The following is an 18,929-nucleotide window of genomic DNA, read 5'->3' on the forward strand; positions in this document are numbered from 1 at the left end:
TTTTACTAGACACTAAATATCATGTATGCCCCTCTTGACATGTGGACTCCCACAAATCTAGTGGAAATGTGGATACAAAATATGAATTCTCTTTGGGCATAAAGATTATTGTTGTTGGTTGCAATGTAAAATAATGGGAGAACTTCTAGCTCATGTATTCAATGTACAGGAATTTGGTGCAGCAGAATACATTGATTTAAAAATTTACCTTTTCTCAAAGTGATTAAGGTACCAAAATGCACACAAATGCGAGTTTGATTATTTTCACTAATAAAGGTAATAGCAAGACAGTTCTGTCTGCTGCAGAACGGGTCGATACAAATCCTGAGTACAGCTCCCTTGACAATTGTGCATCCAACCATGCACCCCTTCCTCAGCACCAATGCACCTGACCATGCAAACTTCTAAAAATTTATTTCTCTACCCACTGATGTGTGTGTGTATCATCTCTGCCACATTGTATTTCCACAACAGTCTGTGGAGATTAATCTTGAACTTCAAATAACTTGCTTTTTTTCAAGGTCATACACTTTCAGTGGGAAGTTTTACAATTCAATTTTCTGTTTTAAGAACAAAGCAATACTGTATTAAAATATTGTATGTTTCAATTATTCTCGTAAAATGCAAATTTTAAAATTAAAGGCATAAAATATAAATACAAAAGATTATTATTAATTTCAGCCTATCTTTAATAATGATTAACATGGAACTTTAGGTCACATAATTCTTCATGTTCATGCTATCAGCATTTATGCAACAATTTTTATTTATATACAAGAGTTAATACATTCTTGTAAAACCACCAGCACGCATAGTGTTTCAGGCAGGTTTTTAATCCTAATTTTCCCCGGAATACGACCCGCCAAATTGTTCAACAACCAGGTACCCATTCATTGCTGGGGGAACATAGGCTACAGTTAAGGATTGGTGCCCGGTCAATCCTTCCCAGCCAGGATACGAACCCAGGCCAAAGTGCTTGCAAAGCGCCGAGCAAGTGTCTTACCGTTGTGTCATGGGGACTGCCGTGCCACAGAATTGCTTACTCAAGATAGTTTTCTTTTAACATTTTCCTTCAGTTTCCACTGTATCACGAGCAGCATGTTTCCACAACTAGTATGTTCCCTGACAACACCAACAAAGTCTCACTGAAGTAATAATGCTACTAATGTACTGACTACACTTTATTTATATATAGATTTTCTTTTTTGTACAAAAGATCTTATTAGATAACAACATTTAATATTGATAATATAACAAAATTAAGTGGTTTTAGTTTTGCCCTCATGATTCTTTGGTGTACTGACAAAGCTCCTCAGACAAAAGTACCATACAAGTGCATCACATTTTGAAATATTGCAAATATTAAAACAGACATTTGTAATCATGCATCTTTTGAAGCAGTCAATTACTGATGCACTGTAGATAAATTTAACACCTTACCGAGTTACGTTTATGCAACATGCTTTCTGAAAAATAGATGAATGTAAATCTGCACGATAAGCAAAACTTCCAATCATTCTACCGTTAATAAAAAAAAATCCAATAGTTTTGAGTTAATTAAGGCTTTTAAATATATTTAAATAGTAGAAAATAGATTCTGGTGACAAAGATGACTAGTACAGTACAGTACCGTACTTAAGTTTTAATCTCGAACAATTGTACTCTTCTATCATCTGCACAAGAAGCAAGAACAACATTACCACTGAATTCTACTGATGGCTTGAACTGCAGACGTCTTACCATACTCTGGTGTTTGTGGAATATTTGCAGCACTTCGACAAATACCATCTTATCTAGATTGTATCGTCTAATATGAATTTCTCCATTTACAAGGCCTGGAATAGCAAAGAAATTGCACAGTAAAATATCTATTACTTGTTACACAGATGGAATTGCTATATAATCATTGTTTGAGGCATGTTAAGCCAAGTGTGTTATAACTGATAAAATAAATTTTTTGTCAGGACAGTACCTAGATGCTATGATTTAAAAGGAACATGCATACAAGTACACAGAAAGAACAGGTGATGAGTGACCTAACATTTTATAGCAATTTTATCTACTTGGTAGATAATTTTATCTACAATTTTTATACTATTGCTGCTGAACAGGTCGGGATAGAAAAGCATTTTATCGCCCACCTCCTCGTCTTCATTATATCTGGCCTGCTAATTATATTTCTTATAAGGAGTTTTATCTTATTTTTTCTTGAAGTTATGGATGAAAGTGACTGATAACTTTTTTCAGGAAATAGGGTACAAGAATTTACTTAATCTTTACAACTCAACTGTTATATCTAGCTTTCACCCATGTTCAATTGCCCTATTGCCCCTCTTATTTAAATAGACCATCCTAGTTCATCTTGTTTATTCTTCTCATTTTCTTTTATGTAATAATAATAATATCCTCTCTCTCTCTCTCCTCTCCTCATGTTGCAGCGTATTTCCATAGCCGAGCCCTCTTAATTCTGGTACTAATCTAGGTCTGTAAGAGTTGGATATACATAGTATGTACTTATGCCAGACATGTTTTTGCAATGGCATGTTAAGCCTGCAAATGATGGGAAAAATCTGTGAAATGTGATGTGATTCACTGTGCCGGATCCCGATTTAAACCTATTTTTCTGCACCAACGCAGGCATTAATTACTTTGTATTTTCATAGTCCACCTTGTACAAAGTTTCCTTCATGCAAGCTTTGAACTGTAAATGCAAACAGAACTAAAATATTTCAAATATTTAATAAGAATATCCAGTGCCTAATATTTTTCTTCATTAGCTTTACCCCCTTCTCAATTTAGTAGACTGCAAGACATCAACACGGAAGGAATAGAATAGCTATGAGTACACAAAATGGCTATGAGAAGATGGTTAAAAGGATGCCCCTACCATTCATCATATATTCCACACTGCAAGTCACACAATCCATACAATTATGTTCCTGCTAAACATCCATAGCAACAATCTATTGCTTCTTACTAATGAGTGAAAAGTCCATCCCATGGATTTTCATTCAAAGATTTTTTCTCACTCGCCATGACTTATTTTAACCTTCATCTCCTAATTTTACCCTTAAATACACACACACACACACACACATTCTTCCCTACTATCATCCAATCATTCAACATGACCAAACCATCTTAAACTCTCAACTTTACAACTGGCTAACCTTTGCACTCAACATCTTTGAAAGACTTTAAAAATAAAGAATAGATATGTGAATACAGTATTTATTTTCTATGCATTGTTAACATTCACCTATATGTTATTCAACTCATAACGTATAATAAATGAGAGTTAAAATACTCTTGCTTACCAGTAGCCACAAGCACAGAGCCATTTGCTTCCTTGTCAATGTTTCTGGACACTGCCACTGCTGTCACTTCATCAGATTCATTTAGAAGAGTTTGTCTCAACCAGCCGGTCTCGGTGTGTCTCCACACTGCAACAGTCTTGTCTCTTGAAGCAGTAACAAAGTGACGTGAATCTGGCAGCCAGGCACATGACCAAATTACACGGCTATGCAGAGTTTCTTTTTTACTTGAAAAATCGCATACTTTGTAAGTAAAACCTGAAAAAAAAGTGTCAGTGTTTTGAAGGTTATTGAAATAATATATATTATGTAACAATATAATTGCAACACATGACTATAATTAGCAATGCAATAAACTCTTGTACAACATTAAATTCTTTTCTTTCAATGACCGTTCTAATGAATAGCCTATGCTACATCTTTTAAATCCTCCCTCTTACCACTATGCTTTTCATCCATTTTTAATCTCAACCTTTTCATCAGTTCCAGAGAACATAATATGAAGAATTTCTAAATTCTACACAAAAGCACATGCAAATACTGTATGCACATATGTGCAGATTTTGACAATTCACTAATGTTTTGATGTTAACGGAACAGATAATGTGACCTATACTGAAACTTTTGCAAGACAATATAACGAAGCAACTGACCATCTGCCATAAATGTACATTTCATGGCGGCTTGCTAAAGAACAAAATCCCACAGCAAGTTTGTAGAAAAGTCCATAACATTTGTGAGGGGGTTACCACTACACCTAATACACAAAGAAATCACACTAATGTGATATATATATATATATATATATATATACAGTATATATATATCAATGAGAAAATCAGCTGGAGCACCAAGGTGACTCAAACCAGCAATCAAGGAAATCCCAGTCACACACCTTATACCAAGTTGTGGTGGTACAGTGATAAGTTATTCAACCTGGGATTCCATTGAATCCATAGGAAGTCTGGAGGCTTCTACTGAAGCCAGTCCAAGTTTTACAAAGAACTGTTTATCACATCATGTTTTATAAGGAGCAAATACCATAAACTATTACTATATTTATGGTTTCAGTATAAAATTGAATTATAGATTTGAAACGTTTTACTTCCAATGTCTTTAATAACACTAGAATATGCAGCATAGAATCTGAATTCTAGTAAAGCACAACAAGAAGTTCATAACTTTGCAGCAAGGCAACGAAGAGGTTTATGCTATAATGACATTATAGATTTAACAACTTAAGAGGAGAGAGAGACCAGAATGAATATGATCACAACATGCAAAATACTAAGGGGAATGAACAAGGGCACACAAGGATAGCCTTTTCAAATTGAGGGGAAAATAGGACAAGAGGATATCAGTGAAAGTTGGAAATACAAATGAGCCAGAAGTACAAAAACACCTAGAGGTATTGAAGTAGAAGTTACCCCCCATCCAGAGGAGCTTCAAGGGCAAATATAACAATATGAATGACAAGTTTAAATGCACAGGTACAAATAGCTAAGTTGTTGGGCTTGTACAACTAAATATCATTCCCTGTAGATACTGATAGGTAAGAACTGGCTGGTAAAAGGATGGTTAGAGGGTATTGTAACTTTGAGGAGAAAGAAAGAGAAGGAAAAGGTTGAGAGTACTGTAGATAGATAAGGTGGGAGATAAAATAATCAGAAGTGTAACCTCCTGGTGGGTTGGAAGTAATGTCAGGTATTTATTTATGACCATTTAAAACATATCAGAGACTGGTCAAAAATGCTGCAAATGAAATGATTTAATTACAAAGCACAAAGTAAATTCAATAAATTGTTTCAAGAAATTCTGTAAATTTGGCCAAGATTAAGACCAGATTTTAGCACTTGCGATTATGAAGAATTTCCAATAATAAAACTATTAAAGCTATGGTAATACAAATTTACACATCACACAATATGGTTGTATGACATGCAGATTCGAAACTTTGCCTAACAAATTTTAGTCAAAATAGAGTTAAATCATTTTTGCAAAATAACAAAGAAAATCATATAATTGGCCCAATTACAAAAGTTGCAAATATATAATTTCAAATAAGACCAGTGAATATACCTTGGGACCAGCACAAGTATGACATAGGTTAGTGCAGCTAAGCAGCATATAATAATGTACTAATTTTTAAGAAATGGCTGAAAGCTTAAAACCCCGTTCCCACTAACCAATTATTTAAGTTATTATGAATTCATTCACCAGGGGAATAACAAGGATCTTCCTTGCATCACCAAACATAACATGCTAGAGCATTCTCCAGACATCATAGTGACACCAATTTTGGAGCAAAAGTAAGACAAATTATAGACTTCTAACAATACCAAAAGTTATCCCTATTAGGGATATATACCATATAAAATAATGAGACAATTATAACCAAAAATTTAAACTCCTGCTAATGTTAAAATACTTGAAGTTTGGCAAGGAAACAACAAGGATAATATGAGCAATGCTGATTAAATGCTGATTAAATGCTGAACGCAGAGGATGTGACACTGGACACCAAGGCGATCAATGAACTCAGGCTCCACAATGCGGAAATAATGTTAAAAACAATAATACTATTACCTGCACTATTTTCAGCTGTCTCTTTCCTAAAAACTGTCCAACTACGATCTCGTGATACAGACAGAAGATATTCATCATCTGGAGAGAAGGCCATCTGTGTCACAGTAAGACGATGCTTGGCTAACATATCAATTTTATGCCATGTTGTTGTATCCCTGCAACGATGTGAAGCACAATATTATTCTCAAAACTATTTATTGCTAAAGTGATTTCTGGTTACAGAGTTTACTGTAAGCCCAGTGGGTGTACCACTGGTACTCAGTTTCCAAGGGGGACACAGGTGGAAACTGAGCACCCAAATGAGCCACAGGGACTTTAGAAAGAACTTTTTCAGTGTCAGAGTAGTTAACAGATAAAATGCATTAGGCAGTGATGTGGTGGAGGCGGACTCCATACACAGTTACAAATGTAGATATGATAGAGCCCAGTAGGCTCAGGAATATATACACCAGTTCAGTGAAAGATGAGAAGCGGGACCAAAGAGCCAAAGCTCAACCCCCGCAATCACAACTTGGTGAGTACTTACATTGCAGTTATCTCAATGCCAATATCATAGCATATTGGAGATGCCTCTAAAGACAAAATTGGGTAGGTATAAAATCAAGTTTTAAAGTTTATTCTGAGCAAAAAGTAGCCATTTTCACATTTCAGATATTTAATTTAATAAGTTGCCTTTGCACATTTAGCACCATTTTATGGTGCAATAAGAACAAAGCACACACAAGGAAATACAAAAAAGAAATTCTTCTCATTCCCAAGAATAAATAAAATCTTAAATTGTGAAAACATTATGGGGCTCATCAAGGATACTCTTATGCTATGGCTTTGGGTAATTATAATAATCAATATTGAAGTGATAACCTACCAAATAATAATATTGGCATCCAAATTTTTAGCTGCTCGACACGAAGATGCAAGAACTGCCCCATCGGACGAAGCGGCCAAGGCAATAATATCATTACCATGACCATACAGCTTGGTGGCTTCAGGCCATAAAGTGTTCTGCATTAGCTGGTCTTCTGTTGGTGGTTCTGAAGAGTTTAAAGACAATTTTTTGTATTAATAACATGAAAAAAGTAATATCCCTTTATATACAAAATCCATTAGCTAGGTCAAGCACAGTCTATGGGAAAGATCTTGACGTGTCCCTATCTCTCAGTATTGGTGGATCTGCTCCAAGACGTATATTTAGTGCACTTGCTCATCTCACTCAACTGGTCTTAGTCATTTCTCCCATGGCACTTTAGCATCTTTCATAGTCAATTAATTACTAGTATTTATTTTAGCAGAGTGAGGGACGTATTCCCAATCCCTGTATAAGGCATGTCTCTCAAGCAATATTTTCAACGTTCAAAAAAATAATTATTGCTTCCAAACATATTCATGTAAATAAAAATATATTCCTACAGAGAAGGGAAAAGAATGAGCATTAGGGGGGGTGGGGTGGGCAGGTAGGCGTGGATGGATTGGGTGGGCAGGTAGGCGTGGGTGGATTGGGTGGGCAGGTAGGCATGGATGGATTGGGTGTGCAGGTAGGTGTGGATAAATGGGGTGTGCAGGTAGGCGTGGATGGATAGGGTGTGCAGGTAGGCGTGGATGGATGGATAGAGTCGGGGGGTATATGGTTTTTGGTGTTGTCGATGGGGTTGGGAAGAAGGAATACAAGTGATCATAGTATGTTTGTTGCCTTTCAATGCTAGCCCATCAGTGACTATGGAGAGTGAGGTCTTTTATGCCCCACCTCCTAGCTTTATGTACCCAATGTATTTTTAAATCTCTTGATGTTTAAGTTCAGTGTTGTATTTTTTTTGGAAGTTGTGAATTGAGGCATCTCCAACATCCTCTTTCAGTGTATTTCACTTGCTCCCCATCTGTAACGAGTTCAAGTAGCACCTTATGTTTCTACAGCTACTCTGTGTTCACTGATGTCGTCTTGTCCTAATCTTTCTCAGCATAAAGGCTATTCTTATCACCTTTTCTATTTACCTCAAAATCTTGTATAGTATAATTATATCACTCCTGTTCCTTCTAAGACTGTTAGGTTTCATTATCTTGTCCGTCTCATTCCAGGACAACAAGGGAGAACATGATCCTACGCACTGGAATTTAGCCAGACAACAAACCAGCATTGAATATAATGAAACGCCAAATTTCTGAGCGAGTCTCAGTTCGATGGCAGACAAAGAATGCTCCCAACCACACGGGGGTTTCTACAGGCCATTACTCCTTGTGCCTCATCTGAGGGGGCCAGGTTCTGGCTAGTGATCCCCCAGTATGCCAAACTCTGTGCACTTTGATGCCAGAAAGCTAATAATATCCATATCAGCCTGGATAGCTCCGGGGAGCCGACGGGGCTCCCCCCAGAAAAAATAGTCTTAAAAGTGATGTCTTTGAGCAATGGCAATACCCAAAACCAATGACAACAAAAATATAAAATATTGAGAGATCTGGAGTGTTTCAATTGAGCATGGGAATGGTAGGGGATGAGAAATTAAAAATAATTGCCCTACCAAATTTGAAAAAATGGGATGACAAATCTAAAACAAAACCAAGGAGGAGAGGTTATCTTGAGGTTATCTTGAGATGATTTCGGGGCTTTAGTGTCCCCGCGGCCCGGTCCTCGACCAGGCCTCCACCCCCAGGAAGCAGCCCGTGACAGCTGACTAACACCCAGGTACCTATTTACTGCTAGGTAACAGGGGCATTCAGGGTGAAAGAAACTTTGCCCATTTGTTTCTGCCTCGTGCGGGAATCGAACCCGCGCCACAGAATTACGAGTCCTGCGCGCTATCCACCAGGCTACGAGGCTATGCCAGTGCTGTCCATTATGACAACAGGCACGAGCTGCTACTTTGAGAAAATTGTCCATACTAGCCTGGGAAGCTCTCCTACTGTGCTCTCTTTAAAAGTTCACAAATGAAGTACAGTATATTCTTTTCCTATAAATTTGTTTTTCCATGGCCTGAAGTAAACTGCTGCTTATCCTATATTAATATACATCCAGAACTCCTGTACAGATACTGACTTATTTTCATGTTACTGACCATAAAGAGAGAGAGGCTTAAAGTAAACCTGCACCTCGTCTGCTCCTTCCTCTTCAATCTGCTGCTCTTTCAGGTCGGCAATCATAACTGCCTTATTGGACAGACCAAGAGACGGTACCGACGCGCCCTCTCCAACTTCACACTTGGCTAATGAGAAAATTAAATGTCAGGTCCATAACAAGACAATTAGCAAATGAATAGTTTCTTGTGATAATAATTATAAAATATACTGTTTAAAGACTGTTGCAAGAATAAACAAGATGAAATATATATTTGAAGTTACTGAATAGATCAATAATAGTACCAAAAGGAAAATCACCATAAAATGTGCTTAAACATACATTACTGTACTTTGTAGCTACAAACATTTTATGAGATTTTGTACAAAATTTTTTTGTATCTCTGCACAGAATAGTAGTAACATTGTCTTCTGGTAACTACCCTCCTCAACCACCTGGCAAGACTCCCTCTACTCTCTTTTTTCCCCTCAACCACCTGGCAAAACTATCTACTGTCTCCCCTCTTCAACTGGGTGGAGGCGCTCTGTGAGGCTGCATCCGACTTGTCAACACCTGGTGCTCAACTTCGCTGAAGCTTCCCGTTTTATCCTCCGATGTTTTGCCAATTGTTTTATCACATTTTTTCTTTATTTACATCCACAGAGAGCTATTACATTCATATTTGCATCATACATGTAAAACCCCAGACAATAAGTCTATAAATCATATGATGACGACTGCATTCCCTTAGTAACGTTCTTGACAATAACCACATCTGTACCATGAAATGGTGGTAGGATTTTTTTTATGGGGTCAAGGTAAACCCCATTACAGCCACATAGACCTATTATTATCCATATTTGAATCATACATGTAAAACCCAGATAATTTTTTAAATCTTCAAAAAGTATGATGATAACCACACCCTGTCAAACAATTGATGATAACCGCTGTCTTACGGTTAAAGATAAAAACTAAGAAATAGAAACAAACTTGTAAAATACAATGATTTCTATTTCAAAATATGTTGTACTGTAAAAGTATTTATTGGAGAATGGGAGACGATGTGGTGCAAACACGGCAATGCAAGCCATAGTGTCTACATTAAATTTTGGTTACAAAATGCATATCATGGAATCATTGGCGATTCTGAAAATTATTATCTTTTCAAAAATGAGAAAAAAAAAAAATTGGTTTCAATATTGACTAGTGTCTTCTCACCTACATCTTCCTCAACGTCAATACCGCATATCTGGCCAAAATTGCGTATAAAGTTGGCCGGGGCAATAAAACCTCGTATAACCTTCTCCTCAGCGCCAGATGCAAACTTGTATTTACCACAGCTAGAGATGCAAGCCATATCGTAGCCATGAACCTGTGGTCGGCCCACTTCGTGCCAAACAACCTGTAGGAGAACGTATAGCAAATCACAAATACTCTCATCTGGCAATTCATTAAATTCTTCGTCGAGAAAAATGTAACATTAAAAGGAGATTAATTATGTTTGTATCTACAAAACGAATCTTAATTTCACCAGCTCGTATGATGATCATTTACCAAGCGATCCTGTCTTATTTCTCACAAGTCAGAAAAAGCATTTGCAATTTTATCGAATTTATTGATCTTTCCCAAATGACTATTGCAGAAAAAGCTATTTAAAAAGATTATCTCATCACGTGTACACTACTTCAGAAGGGCAAGTACTAACCTCATCTTCCGCTTTCTTCCAAGGTGCATGCAGACGAGTAGTTTGGTCCTTGCTGACTGACAATAGGTACCTTGAAAGTATGTGTAGGATTTAGATGTGCTATATTACTCTGTACATGGGGGGGTAGAAATAGCCTAAGCTACTCTATCCCTTTGAGATGTATTTCTTTCTTGTCTCAATAAACATACTTGAACTCTATACATATTTATGCAAACCATTAGATGCGAGAAAAAATAATAAGAGTGGGTACCAGACAATATAAAAACTTTACTACACTTACAAATCAAACAAGGGAAATAGTACCACCAGGTTGTAAACACGTTCAATACAGCTAGCATCAACACTGTAATAATGAACAGTATCCCGTAGCTCTCCAACATAATCAACACCACAGGTATAAATCCAAAGTATAAATCCTCTCTTCTGCCAGGCAAACCCAGACCAAGATGAATCTCACCATACCCCACAGGGACACAACCTTTTCTTGGTAGAAATAAACAGTAAACAGGTAATGTAATATCCATGTATGTGACTGTTATAACTGTATGTGAGTGCTATAACAAACAAGCTAGAACTTCAGGTGGATGCTGGAAACACAGATGAACAAAAGGGATCCGAGAAAATACTTTTATGTAGTGATGGGAATAAGTTTATGCAGAAGTGGTCGAAGAAACTGCCATTCACAACGGCAAGGCATGTACGACAAGCATACTGTACTGCAACATCATGGGGTATGAGTGCGCCAAGTACAATAGGTATGAGGCAGGGTTTTAAAGCTCAGTAAGCAACTACCTCATACTGTATATATATTTGTACTCTTATATATATTATTGCAAATACAATATTGAAATCTTTTTAATAATTCATTGTCAAGTGTTTATGTATGCTAACTGCTTCATCTATACAACTTTTAATCATACAGAAAAACTATTACAAAGCTTTGGATGCATATATGCTTTAGCCACAATAATAACGTTGATAAAGATGTTTACGAGATCATTAGGGCTAAATTTTCATACCTTACAGTGGCAAATTAATAGAAAATTCTTAAGTGATTCGGCTAGGGTGTTCAATATTAAGTGGGTATGACTTGTCGGTAAAATACCCGCGGTATATTCTACATAAAATGCTCCCATTTTAATTACATAAGCAGGTAAAACCATAGAAAATATGTGTGAATGCCATAGTTATGCATCTTCACATAAAACAAAACACAATGTTAATCCACTAACCTGCCATAAGGATCCCAAGCTATATCGGCTACTTCATCGTAGTGTCCGCCACCCACTACACAAGGCTGCCAAACACTGTCCTCGTGTTCCCAGAGATGGAGTCCACCCTGAAAATATAAGCTTGCTCTAGTCGTCTACTTTGTTACAGATTTCATTAGGCAGACACTTCAGCAAATAGGCATTACTTTTATTAATCTATCTATCCTTCATGGGGTGCATTATGATCAATTATAGATTCCAGTTATCTTCCACTTGTGGGAAAATACTCTAGTGCATACATCTTTCAATAAAAATAAACCCCAAAATATCAGAAACTCTTTAAATGTACTATTGTGAAATGGTGAAATATAAAAGAAATCGAAAGATAAAACTGGAATAAAAAGTATTTTACTTTTATTGTGTTCTTTTTTGGGCATTTCAGAGTCAAAGCTCCAAAAATAGTGCTATGGCCTCACACGTGTGGGGTCCATGGTTCAAGACCCATACAGCCCAGGTGAATGGAATGTTTATTTCCACGGAAGTGTGGATGGCAATTTATATCAAGACGACCATTGAACAAGTCATTCCATATATAATGGGTGAAAAATATAAACAATAATTATACAATTGTAGAGCAGGATCATCTGTCACTCATTTAAAGAAAAATCTTGACCAAAAATATCCCAAGCCTACCTGATAACTGCAACCTAACACTTGTGTTCCATCAGGACTGAACTGGCAGCTATAATAGCCTTCCATATTGCCACCAACTTCTCCTAGTCGGGCCACCTCCAACCACAGTCCACTGCCACTACCGGACTCATACTCTGGTTCCCAGATAATAATGGAACGGTCCTGAGTCTTTGAGCATGTGAGAAGCTTGTAGGGTTGGCATCTCTTGCTCTCTAGTGAAGAGAATTAAGAACAAGGGACAGAATAAATTTTACAGCCTTATTACATATAATCAAACTAGAGTACAGCACAACTTGTGCTAAAATATCAAATATTGGAATAGTGGATAACAATTTGAAAACGGCTTGGAAAACATTTTGCAAATTACCCTTTCTTCCAGATCATGCTATGAAAAAATACTAGGTTTTGCAAAACTTAGGTCACTGCAAAGTAGCCTTTTGTGATAGAGCTGAAAACCAACAACATGATGCAGGGCACATCTAGTCTCCCATAGGCATTAGGCACACCAATGGTCTATTGCTTGAGGTTGAGAGGAGCAGTTTGAGGAGTGCTAAAAAATTAAGATATTGTGAGAGAATGGTCCCTCAGGATTTTCCCACAGATGACTTGAGTGGCATATTGCAGTGCAGAGTGCACCAGGCAGTGTACAAGACTTATATACCTTATCACTGGATGGAAGTCTGACATGTTGGGTATCTCTGGAGAGCCAATATATCTAGGAACATAAGTTATCATATGGAGGTCACAGTGTGTTTAGAAAGAAATTAGACAGGGAGAATTAAGCAATTATGCCATAGCAACGAGTCAGGGAGTACACCACGTAGGAAGGTGAAGGGCATTGAAAGAGGAAAAGCCAGTCATGCAGGGACTGATAAGCATTCCCGTCACTGGGCTGTAGCAGTCTCGAACCATGGACCCCACGGTTCGAGGGGTCCATGTGAGGCCGAAGCTCTATCGACTGGGCTATGAGTAGTCTTAAGGAAAGTTTTCAGAAAGTAAGAAAATTTATTTTTGCAGTGGTAGACAGTTGGAACAAGTTAAATAAGGTGGTGGAGGACAAAACCATCAGCAGTTTCAAAGCATCATATGACAGTGTTGGGAAGATGGGACACCATGAGAATAGCTCTCATCCTATAACTACACTTTGGTAACTACATATCCACCCATCCACCAGAAAGCTTTCAACATCTTTGCACACTTTGAATGGCTTTCTGTAAAACAATTATATAATGATAATGGTACACAATATTGTGTAGTCTTACCTTTAACAATGGGTCGAGCCCAGCATACTTCAGATACCAAGCCTTCATGCCCTGCTAAAATGGCATCTAATAATACAGACATTATAACATCTGAAGAATTTGATGGCAACTGAAAAATTACAGCCTTTAATCTCAGCTCTTTATTCCCTGCATTCATTGCCTCTTGTAACTGTTCATCATTTTTTAGGGTTGAAAAACGCCATAGTCGAACCGAAGAATCCTTTGAGCCGCTAGCAAGCAGCAAGCCACCATCATCTGAAACATAGATATTAGATAATAATACTGATTATGCAGTTCTAAACGATTTGGGCAGTCACTGGTTATGATATATATGCGCAAGGTCACTCAGAAAATGGACAGTAACAACCTTAGCAGAGTTCACCATAGCCAGCTGAAAATTAATCCGAGTTTAAAGTCCAAATTAAAGTTTGGCCTTTGCCTGAAACGCTTTGTGTAATAGTGGCTTCATTAGTATGTGTAACTCCTGTCCCTACAAATGTACATTACTCTTATGTTCTTTGTATACACAGTCTTATGAATAAACACTAAATCGAATTCAATTCAATTGAACCTTAGTGGCCAGATAAATAACATTAATGGAAACTCCATTTATACTGGGCTTGAGAATAGACAGTAATATGCATTTGAAGCATCAGTGTTGTACGTGTTCCTGCCCGAGTGTGTCATGTTCATGGCAAGGGGGCAGAATATCATTATATAGCGCACATGAGAACAACAGCATAAAATAGTTTATTTGAATCCTATTACTACCATAGGCGAGGCAAAAAATTGTCATGGCATTGCATTCTAATGTACAACATTTTCATTGCTTCACAAAAGCTATGAGAATTTCTTCAACAGTTATGCAATTACAGTATTAATTAACTACATGCAGATTACATAAAGAAAATATCATCTTTGAAGTGCACTATAACACACGTTAAATTTATAAACATTTTCTTTCTTTTCTCATACATCAAATGCTTTAAAAATAATACCCAACTTGCCTTCTTTCATGAAATCTAGGGTCATGACCCAATCTTCATGACCATTTAACACAGCTGCGGGATAGTAGCATCCCAGCTCGTCGGCCATTAAGATATGAATTCTACAGTCATGTCCACCGCAGGCAAAGGCTGGATATTTTGCTCCTTCCACATAGAATAGTCGAAGGCTCATGATAAATGTCCTTGCAGGAGTTAAGAATTCATGAAGCTGCTCAAACTCTCCTGAAATAATCATCGCCATTAATATTGAGAACATAGAACAGATAATTGCACCTCAACACTACATCCTAAGATTGATCCAAAGAACTGTTCAACCCATCACAAAGTCTCTTCCTTCAACTCTTGTCTTCCATCCAAAAGCATGTTAATACTCTACTGTATTCCCTTGATATTTACCTTGCTCAAAACCGTTTCCAGAATACAGACCACTTTGTGTACCAAGCCTCACTATCAATTCCTACTTAAATTTAAGTATTATACACTGTAAATGTTATTAAAAAAACTTAGTAGTACTGTACTGGATTTTTCTCTTGTTTTATAAAATTCATAGTAGGCTAGCTTAATTTGATAAATAATAATATGTTTTTCAACAATTTTAATATAGTTTATACATTGTTCTTATAAATACATAGCACAAAAAATTATGGCCATACTGTATTAGTGAGTTTATATTGCATATTCACATTTATATTGCATATTTACATTCACCACCATCACTGGGTAAGTGCTTCCATACTCCACTAAGGTAGGAGATACAGTAATGAGGTTGACAAACATTGATATTATCAATAATTATACTCATCAACATTAGCATCTTCCTTATTTTTTGAGTCTTGCCACTTCTCATACCTTAATCACGACAATTTTATTTTATTATTTTATTTTTTTTTTGAGATATCTACAAGAGTTGTTACATTCTTGTACAGCCACTAGTACGCGTAGCGTTTCGGGCAGGTCCCTGGAATACGATCCCCTGCCTCGAAGAATCGTTTTTTCATCCAAGTACACATTTTAATGTTGCGTTAAACAGAGGCTACAGTTAAGGAATTGCGCCCAGTAAATCCTCCCCGGCCAGGATACGAACCCATGACATAGCGCTCGAGGAACGCCAGGCGAGTGTCTTACCACTACACCACGGAGACTGTAGTCGTTTAAATGTAATTATTTTACTTTTCTGATAATGCTGTGGTCGTCAAACAAGGCTAAAAATGGCTTGAGGTTGCCTTGACAAAACAGCCCGCCCTACTAAGGTTTCCCAACGTCAAGAAAACGGTCAATTTCAAGTGATGTCTCCTAACATACCCGAGGACCCAAAATAGAAAACGGGACAGTACGTCACTTATCTATCAATATTCAATGGGATTACATAAAAAATTGTTTTCTACAAGGTCTATTGAATATTATCCTTGATAAATTACCAAAATATTAAAACTGAAGTGAAATTTATTGCAAGCATTTAGTATAGTGCAAATACAAAAAGTCTTGCAGAGCTAACAAACATAAAAGTACTGTATCATAAATTTACCTGATACAGGGCAAACAAGCCAACAAGTTATAATGTCTGTTGTCACAGTTACAACCAATATCTTCTCTTTCCCATCTTCCATAATAACTGTAGCATCAGCGAGGCTGACAGCATCTTCGTGATCTGGAGGGTTTGATTGCAGAGAACGGGAAAACAATCAATCATAAATCATAAAGAACGTGCACAAACTTATTCAGAACAATTAAACCTCATCACTCAAAGTTTTACTCTTTGAAGTTTGATTTATTTGTGATGACTAGACATGTGACAATTTTGCAATTAGTGGCATAGTGTTTTACATTTACATGGGGATTCAAGGCAATTTCCACCAATGGTAAGTGATGGGATTGTCATATCCCTAAACCTTATAAAAAAATCATGAATATAATATATTTATTAAAGTTATAAAGAAAAATTACAAATACTGTACTAAAATGATTGAACAGAGAAAGTTGAAAAAAAATTACACTAATTAGATTTTATGAGTTATGTGCTTAATCCCTGTAAATTAGTCAGCCAATGCAAGGTAACAATTCACTAATGTTCAGTCTTACATGTAAGTAATTTTCTAAATATATCAAGTTCTGAAGAGACAAGGGCAAAACAAAGTTTAATAATACTGTAATAATAATAATAATAATAATAATAATAATAATAATAATAACTGTTTGCAAAGGGTTAAAATGGGACTGAACAAGTGTCATTTACATACAAAAAAATCAAACCCTAATACGCATACAAACCTAACACAGCACAAGGACGTAAAACGTGCAGACCCTCTGTCTTCTCTTCAGATACAGTCCAGACCACAGCTTTTGTATCTGCACCAGTAGAGATCAAACTGCGACCTGTTGATGGCAATGGCTCAACCCATCTCACACAAGTAACTTTGTTGGTGTGTACCTTTGTACTAGCCCCAGTCACTGCTCCACTCTGCAGATGCAATAATTAAAATTACTGAAATTACTTACAGTAACTACTAATATTACAAATTTTATTTTCCTCAACGTGAATGAAAAAGCATCATTTCTCTTTTTTTTCTCTGGCTTTAGGAGGGGGAGGATTTGGAAAAAGAAGAGGAGTGAGGAAGGAGCAGGAATGCAGATTATATAAAAAAAATTATTCTATGATACTTGATGAAAGTGCCAACCAGTTTTTCTGTGCAGCACTTTGGTTAAGGAAACAATGTACACCCCTGGCTTGGCCAAGAAGTGCTGGGAATTAGCAGGAAGACAGTGAATTCCCGACGAGACCAAAGAGCCGAAGCTCAACCCTCACAAGCTCAACTAAGCAAGTACTGGAGGTCACTGGAAGATGCATTTTGCTTGATTGGATATTGATAAATGGTCTGTTTGGTTTTGCAAGGTTACTCGATACCTTTCATCGAGTAACCAATGCAAGTTGGAGCCCAACTTTTGGCCAAGCTGCGGAACCCTTCCAATATGAATGAGAAGGTGGTTATAAATAGAAGCTGCCTCGTATGGGCCATTAGGCCTTCTGCAATTACCTTCGATTGATTGATTGATGAAGATTAAGCCACCCAATAGGTGGCACGGGCATGAATAGCCCGTAAGTGGTGGCCCTGTTGAGCTATTACCAGTATCAAGAGCTGATACTGGAGATCTGTGGAGGTGCGACTGCACCCTGTGTGACGGGAGATGTCTCCCGTCAATTACCTTCATTCTTATATTCTTAATACTTGTGTAAAGGAGGAAATTTATATGTTTATCTCTCAGAATGTTCGGTAATATGTTTATTGCTTGTGATGTGTGTCTATGTATGTATTAACACGATGTACTGAATGGGGTGAGAATAGCTTGAGCTACCTTTGTGTGTATTTTACCTCAATAAACTTATTTCAATTATATTCTTAATGAAGACTGGCAGAGACTACTGGATTAAAGAACAAGTAGTTTTAGTAGAAGTACAGAATGTTTTTTTCTCTGGCATATCATTATATATCGAGAATATAATACCTTTGGGTCATACAGCAGTACTCCAGTACCTGCAGCATAACACACCGTCCCGTCCAGGCCCCAGGTGATGCCTGAAGGTGTCTGGTTGACCCCAGAGGAGACATAGCGCACCGTGGCTTCCATTCCTCCAGATGTAAACAACGTAGCTCTGGGGGGCAGTGTTGCCAGATCCAAATTCCTGAAAGTAGCGAGCTGACGGTCAGAAAGTAGCGAATTTGTAATAAGAGTAGCCCAATTTTTTTTTTTTTGTGACTGATACAGGGTTTCAAAGTAATATATTTTGATAAACCTAAAAGGGGTATCACCTCTGGTGCAAGTGTAGGGAGGACCCATAGCCTCGAAAAAGATAATAAAGAGTACCCAGAGAAGACCTTGTGGATCCTCACTGAACACTGACATTTTCTTCTCCTACCACCCCTATTCTTTTAGTATGTGTGTGTATATATATCTAACTTTATTTTAAAATTTCATTACACAAAGAGGGTAATGCACAACTTGAAGCCCAAGTGACACGTACCCCTGGAGCCCGACCTATTGTGTAACAGGAGCCTGACCAGTTGTGTAACCAAACCCCGACCAGCTGTGTAACCAGACCCCGACCAGT

At 37.2% G+C, this 18,929-nt stretch overlaps 1 protein-coding gene across 1 annotated transcript; it reads right to left on the reverse strand.

Moving 5' to 3' along the window:
* Positions 1–1,166: 1,166 nt before the first annotated feature.
* On the reverse strand, positions 1,167–18,477 carry LOC138351871 (elongator complex protein 2-like). Its single transcript, XM_069303878.1, has 14 exons — positions 18,326–18,477; positions 17,093–17,282; positions 16,350–16,472; positions 14,825–15,046; positions 13,818–14,072; positions 12,556–12,767; positions 11,884–11,990; positions 10,652–10,721; positions 10,165–10,348; positions 8,945–9,091; positions 6,766–6,931; positions 5,901–6,055; positions 3,318–3,572; positions 1,167–1,835 (listed from the first exon to the last, which is right to left on the reverse strand). Exons 1-14 carry the CDS (start codon positions 18,446–18,448, stop codon positions 1,636–1,638), a joined length of 2,409 nt encoding a protein of 802 aa, XP_069159979.1. The 5' UTR covers positions 18,449–18,477; the 3' UTR covers positions 1,167–1,635.
* Between the last annotated feature and the right edge of the window lie 452 nt (positions 18,478–18,929).

This window comes from Procambarus clarkii, chromosome 51 (assembly GCF_040958095.1).
Source record: "Procambarus clarkii isolate CNS0578487 chromosome 51, FALCON_Pclarkii_2.0, whole genome shotgun sequence".
Classification (NCBI taxonomy): Eukaryota; Metazoa; Arthropoda; class Malacostraca; order Decapoda; family Cambaridae; genus Procambarus; species Procambarus clarkii.